General features: G+C 37.9%; 2 protein-coding genes across 5 annotated transcripts in view; both read left to right on the top strand.

Moving 5' to 3' along the window:
- The window catches only part of LOC103154467 (ADP-ribosylation factor 1-like), a 2,381-nt gene extending 1,431 nt beyond the window's left edge, over positions 1 to 950 (top strand). The window contains exons 2-3 of the mRNA XM_016662730.1: positions 96 to 218; positions 329 to 950. Of these exons, the coding sequence (XP_016518216.1) occupies positions 96 to 218; positions 329 to 415 (210 nt within the window). The 3' untranslated portion in view covers positions 416 to 950. The remainder of the gene's footprint in view (positions 1 to 95; positions 219 to 328) is intronic.
- LOC103154466 (ADP-ribosylation factor-like) overlaps positions 1 to 6,619 on the top strand; it is a 21,698-nt gene that overhangs the window by 3,537 nt on the left and 11,542 nt on the right. The window contains exons 1-5 of one of the 4 annotated variants that reach the window (XM_016662727.1): positions 1,815 to 2,103; positions 4,889 to 4,969; positions 5,064 to 5,173; positions 5,870 to 5,941; positions 6,419 to 6,541. In XM_016662727.1, the coding sequence (XP_016518213.1) occupies positions 2,037 to 2,103; positions 4,889 to 4,969; positions 5,064 to 5,173; positions 5,870 to 5,941; positions 6,419 to 6,541 (453 nt within the window). In that variant the 5' untranslated portion in view covers positions 1,815 to 2,036. Of the gene's footprint in view, positions 1 to 1,814; positions 2,104 to 3,887; positions 3,966 to 4,534; positions 4,744 to 4,888; positions 4,970 to 5,063; positions 5,174 to 5,869; positions 5,942 to 6,418; positions 6,542 to 6,619 lie in introns of those variants that run through there. The other 3 variants (XM_016662729.1, XM_016662726.1, XM_016662728.1) reach the window with 3 other exon arrangements.

Raw genomic sequence — 6,619 nt, 5'->3', positions numbered from 1 at the left:
TGTTCAAAGTAATGTTAGTTTGAAATAATTTCCAGAGCTTAAGCCAGATTACAGTAATCTGAGACTCTAATCCCTGCTCTGTGTTTGCCTTGCAGCTGGAGGAGGATGAGCTGAGGGACGTTCCAGTTCTGGTTTTTGCTAACAAACAGGACTTACCCAGAGCCATGCCGGTTGGTGACATCACAGAGGCTCTCAGCCTATCAGGAGTCCAGCAGCCGGTAGGTACTTCCTGTGGTGATCAGAGAGAATTTGGACAGGCGGTCTCATGTGGACCCTTAGGGCTATTAAAGGTAGAGAGCGACCTTTGACCTGGTGTGTGTTCCTGCAGTGGTTCGTCCAGTCGTCCTGTGCCGTCAGCGGCGCCGGTCTGGTGGAGGGACTGGACTGGCTCTCCGACCAGATCCTGAAGAAGTAGCTGCTGCTGAGAAGCTCTGATTTCTGACGTTCCTGCTGAGTCTTTGAAGGCACCAGACGCCTACCTGGAGCCGTTTACCTGGAGAAACCTGAAGGATTTTCTGAGAAAACGTCCAAACCTGTAAAACTATCGCACTTTTTCTCTGAAAAGAGATCACCAGAAACTACTTGGGTTTGGAATCGTTGTGATATCATTGCTGTAAGATTTTATGTTATTCCTGATGATTTTTTGATTCTTCATAAAACGTTGTACACTACCAGTCACTAGCTGTTTATTTTGGGTGCTTTTACAAGAAGTTTTTGTGGTAAATTTACCAAAAAAGGAGAAAAATATGCCTTAATGTGCTTTAATTTTCTGCAGGTATTACACAAATATTTTATGAAACTGTATTTATTGTGAAATCTAAATGTTGATATCATTTGATATAATAAAAGCCAGAAGCAGCTAAATCCTATCGTCTTATTTTGACAGACTCTTAACTGCACAAGTATGACTGTAAAGAATAAAGTTTTTAAATAAAATTTAAAAAGTCAAATTTTTGACCAAATTTAAGTTTTTATTCTTTCATGTGTTTTGTGGTTTGTTCAGATGATACTTCCAACTAAAGTAGATAATCAGAAGGCGTCAGTCATGGTTTCTAACTTGTCTCACAGTATTTTGCCTAAAAAAAATATTTGATTTTTCAAAACGACTAAAACTAGTAATTTTGTTTTTTGTGTAATAAGTGGATCATAAACAAACTTTTATAACCATGTTTTCATCTGGAACTCAGCTGTTCTGAAAACAGCAAATACAACGTAGTGATATCAGAATGAATATTAATATATGTGTATAGGGCAACCTTCTTTACAGATGAACATCTTTAGAAATAGTTGCAAATAGATTCTCATTTATCAATAAAGTTCTGTTGTTCATATAAATTTTGGAGTAACTACAACCTTAATGAATAACCTGCTTTTTAATCAATAGCAATTCTTGCAGCGTGAATAAAACTCAAACAAAAAACAAAGAAACAAACAAAAACAATAAAAACTGGTCTTGTCACATACAGACACAATCTGCAATGATTCACTGCTTAGTTTACTACAAAGATTCAACTAATTTATTGACTTTGACAATAAAGTTGTATATTTTTTTGTTTACTATGGAACATATAAAATAAAAAGGGGAACAAAGGGTTTGCTTTAAAAATTTTAAAAATATAATTATTTTGTGCCATGTGCTTTCAACTAAACAGTTAAGTTTGGACACCTCCGGTCTAAACTTTAAGAAATAAATAAATAAATTACTATTATTAATTTACTATTTATTAAATAATTAAATTAATAGATAAATTAAAATCATTATATGTTTAGTGATGTTTGATGTCAAACGATGAGTACCTTTATTTTGAAAGTACATTTTGAAAGCAACCCGGAAGTGAGGTCATGAGGTGCCTCGGAGTTTCCCAGTGATCCAGGTTTTGTTTACGTGCTTCCTTCCACCGTGGATTGTGCTGACAGCTGTTGAGATGACGCCGTGGAGAAGAGAAACACGCCCACGGTGTTGTAAGAAACACGGCAAATAGCCAATCTCGGAGACCCGCAGCCCAACCCGGACAGTCCCTACCTGAACCGCCGTCATGGGAGCCATCATTTCACAGATCCTCTCCATCTTCACCTCCAAGAATCCCGTCAGGATTATAATGGGTGAGTTTGTGGTTATTGTGACGTCATTCTGGCTGTAAAACTGTGGTAAACTCTGGGAATGCAGATACGGTGGGCCATAACATATTTATACATTAAATATGCTCTTTCAAAACAGTTTTGTATTATTTAAATTTTCTGAGACACAGTTTTCATTATCCGTAGCCATGATTAATAAAAATACAAAATACAGTTGAGTTGAAATATTTAACTTTAAGTGTAACAGATCTGTAATATAGGCCCTTTTGTGATTTCATTGAAGTCCAGGTGGTAAAGGAGGTAGCATAGTAGACACGTTTATACTTTTATCTGTATAGCACCTTTTAAACAAATGCCGTTTTTTGCACACACACAAAAAAATAAAAATTATATAAAATCTATTAAAATACATAGGTAAGACAACTATGAAATGATTATATATATATATATATATATATATATATATATATATATATATATATATATATGTATAAAAGTGAGTGAGCAGTGTTTACAGTGCTATAGGGGCGCTGTGCCAGAGAAGGGCGCCAGGAAGCAATGGAGGAAAAAGTATTCTGGTTGGTATTTTCTATATTTAACAGTTTGTGCGGGTTTGCAGGGCCGTGCAGAGACCTTTGGAGGGGCGGGGGCTCAAAGTTAAAAAGGGGCATATTGAACAGTGTCTTAAAATACTGTACAACAACATAGCAACAACCAATATAAATGGAGAATCTAATATTTAAACGGATCATACTGTATCATTGTCATAATGTGGGGACAATGCAAAGCAAATTTAGTTTATGTTTTCCCCGACAGGTTTAATGTTGCTGTTTCTGTTGCTGACAGAGCTAAATCCTGATTCTGTGTAAGGCCTCATATTACCTTCTGCATGAAGAGTGAACTTCTGGGCTGCGCAGCACGTCTCTGCTGAAATACCCCTGTGCCAGTCCGCCAATGCTTTTGGGACATCTTGATTTATTTGCTGCTACCACTTAGCAACAACTCAGAGATGGAAGTGAGAGCGTTGCGCAACACATATAATCACCCGGCTGGAACACAGTGCGCTAAATAATTAAAACATAATTTTATGAAGCTTCGAAGCAGATAAATTTTCCTCTAAGAATTTTAATAATCGATATTCTCGAATCATTCGAGGAATCGCTACAGCCCGAGTAACTACACGTAATTACTCTGCCAGTCACCATAACCTTGTTATTCACATGAAGTTAGTACATTCTTTACAAATCCGTTTAAACATTGATTGTATGCGTCCATAACTTTCAGGTCGTGAAGCTCCTCCATGTTGTACGCACTCTTCCTGTTCACTAGGTAGTGAAATATATCGGAGGCAGCTTGTCCACATCGTCTGACATGTTTCCATTCTCTGTCCATCCCAACAGCAGCCATTTTGTTACAGTTCTCTTGCACATTGGTTGGTCAACACAGTGTCCATATATATTTTCTTTTTGTTGGTCTTGGTTCATCTATGCTTTACGCTGCGCTTCTCAGCTTGTCAATTTAATCACTTCCGGTTAAATTGTGGGATCTATGTATTTTATAAATCCACCACTAAGTGTTATTTATGCGCCTGTGACAGGCACAAAATTTGTTTCACATCCTCATGAGATTAGTGAGAATGGTGTGGCATAAGCCAACCAGCAGGGGGCGACATGGCGCAGCGGTTTTCTGTGTGTTCCTCTGAACTCCTTCATAACCACAGAGATCCCAGAAACTCCGAACCATACACGGATTGCTGCCCACTCGGTTGTCCCGTCTCATCTTTCTCACCTGTATTTCAGGTTGGTTACTATCCGGTGGAAAACCACTTATAAAACCGAGTTTCGCTTTGTGTCAACTATTCTGGCCAGATGGTTACATGTTGCAAGGTGCAGTTTTATTATTGTATTTTGTAAGAGTTGCTACTAACTAATTTGGCTAGCCAGCCGTTAGTTACGTGTGACGACCGTTGTACGTTTGATGTTAAGGTCGAAATGAAGCGACATAGAGCTACTCACCCTCACAGGTGTAACAATAGACCGTTATACTGGCTAAATATGCTGACTGATGGGAGAACCTTCATTTAGATGTACATATGTTTTGAGTTTAAGTTAAAGTGTTTAATAGAACTCTGTGAATATTAAACTGATGTGGGGAAATGGCCTCACAGTTCTAAATAGACGTAACATAGTATTTTATGTACAGATTTATGTATTTTGGTTGAGGTGTTTACTATCATTGAATATATATAATACATGTATATATTATATTTAATATATTAAATTATATATTTTTTATAAATATGTCAATAATATGTTGTACATATTAATATTTATAATTAGATATTTATGTAATATATTTAATATTATATTATTTTATATTTTCTTTTCTATTTTAAAAGACAATATGTTTGGGTATTTTGGTTTTATCTAAATAATTTGAGTTTAATATAATCTGAGAATTTAAATTTGGCATTATTAAGCTGAGGATTGAATATGAGACTGATGTATTTTGATTTTGAAATATTTGATTTTAATATTATTTAAGAGTTTAAGCTTGTTTTATCGGATAATTGATTGAATTAAATGTTTAATAAATATAATTGCAGAGATTCCAGAAGTTATGCCACTCCGTTGTCCCGTCTCATCTTTCTCACCTGTATTTCAGGAAACTTATCTGTCGACTTGGTGTCGCCTCTGCTGTACCCATTACACACCTGCACATTTAGGGGACCTGTGGGAAACAAACCACCCTGTATCAGAACTCAGCTCTGGTTCTGGTTCTGACATCTCTCCTCTGTTTGTGTCTGCAGTGGGTCTGGATGGTGCAGGTAAAACCACTTTGCTGTACAAACTGAAGCTGGGCAACGTGGTCACTACCATCCCGACCATCGGTGAGTGGTTCTGACCTCTGACCTCTTCCTATCTCACCTCAGAGTAAAAGAACTGCAGTGTTTTAAAGTCACATGCCTGTGTTTTCCTGTTCAGGTTTCAACGTGGAGACGGTGGAGCACAGAAACATCAGTTTCACAGTTTGGGATATTGGTTATCATCTCATGACCAGACCGCTGTGGAGACATTACTACGCCAACACTCAGGTACAACTACTGCAGGTGTCAAAGTACTTATGAAGCCTCTGGTTGAAAAGTTCAGTCACTTTGATGCATCCATGAGAAAAGTGTTTGGCTTCAAAGCCAGCTGGACACCACTGTTACATCAAACAATGGTGTCGCTAACAGTGCTAGCACTGTTAGCGAAATGCTAGCTAATGCAAGCATTTCCCTAGCTAGGAAGAAGAAGCTACTATTTTCCACTACTTATGTCCTAGTGGACATAAATACAGTAAATAAATATTCCATTCACAAAGTGAAAACTGTGATATGCTCATCTTACTTGTGAAATGTTACCGCTGATGTCAACTGGCATTTTGTCTTTGCTCATGTGTGGAGAACATGAGAGGAAACAGAAAGACTTCGTAAAACGGCCTTCTCCCACTTCAAAATAAGAGCATGAATATAAACGTCAAACTACTTTGACGTTCATAACATTCAGGAACCAAAACTTTCTGTTTAGTTTACAAAGCAGCAAAGTAGATTACTACTTTGGACTATATCCTGAAAAATTAATTTAGGGCAAACTAAGTGCGCTAAACTTTTTCAAAGTTAGCAAAAGTGCTAAATGAAAAATCAGTGCCGCTATCAGTGCATTAGAAGAAGTCCCCCACTGGCTAGCAGGGTGTAATAGGTGTTTCTATGAGGTCATATTTGTTTAACATTTGCTGTGTTTGTCTCCAGGGTTTTATTTATGTGGTTGACAGCAGCGATTCAGAGAGGATTAAAGAGGCCACAGAAACGCTTCTTATGCAGGTGAGTTTCTGTTTGCAACATAAAACTCACTAAAGCTAAACAAATGTGTTTAGCTGAACCAAAGATACAAATGGCTCCTAGGGTCAGAAGGGTTGCTGACCTCTGGACTGAGACTTTAAAAAAAAAAAAATCTGTTCAAAAACTTCTGGAGTGGGTCTCATCTCAGTCTTAAAGTAGGAGATTATTTCCAAATTTTAAATCAAATTAAATATCCTGATAAATGTAGTGCTACTGTAAACCCAATAACATGAACCAGAGTAGAATGAAACAGAACTTATTTTGGTCATGAATGAACACCACTGTGAAGATAACAAGCCAGTCACTAGGCTCTCTCTCTCGCTCTCTCTCTCTCTCTCTCTCTCTGTGTTACATCTGTTAGATCGCCCTCTGGTGGGCGCATCAAGACATTACACATCGTTGCCTTTAAAACAGTAACACACAGCCTTTTCATACAGTAACTGTGTGTTTGCCTTGCAGCTGGAGGAGGATGAGCTGAGGGACGTTCCAGTTCTGGTTTTTGCTAACAAACAGGACTTACCCAGAGTCATGTCGGTCGATGATATCACAGAGGCCCTCGGCCTATCAGGAGTCCGTCAGCCGGTAGGTCCTTCCTGTGGTGATCAGAGAGAATTTGGACGTGTGTGGACGCTTAGGAAGAGAGCGACCTTTGACCTGGTG

This window comes from Poecilia formosa, unplaced genomic scaffold (assembly GCF_000485575.1).
Source record: "Poecilia formosa unplaced genomic scaffold, Poecilia_formosa-5.1.2 Scaffold387, whole genome shotgun sequence".
Taxonomy (NCBI): domain Eukaryota; kingdom Metazoa; phylum Chordata; class Actinopteri; order Cyprinodontiformes; family Poeciliidae; genus Poecilia; species Poecilia formosa.
The sequence above is the reverse complement of the archived record's forward strand: the minus strand, read 5'-3'. Positions and strand labels throughout refer to the sequence as shown.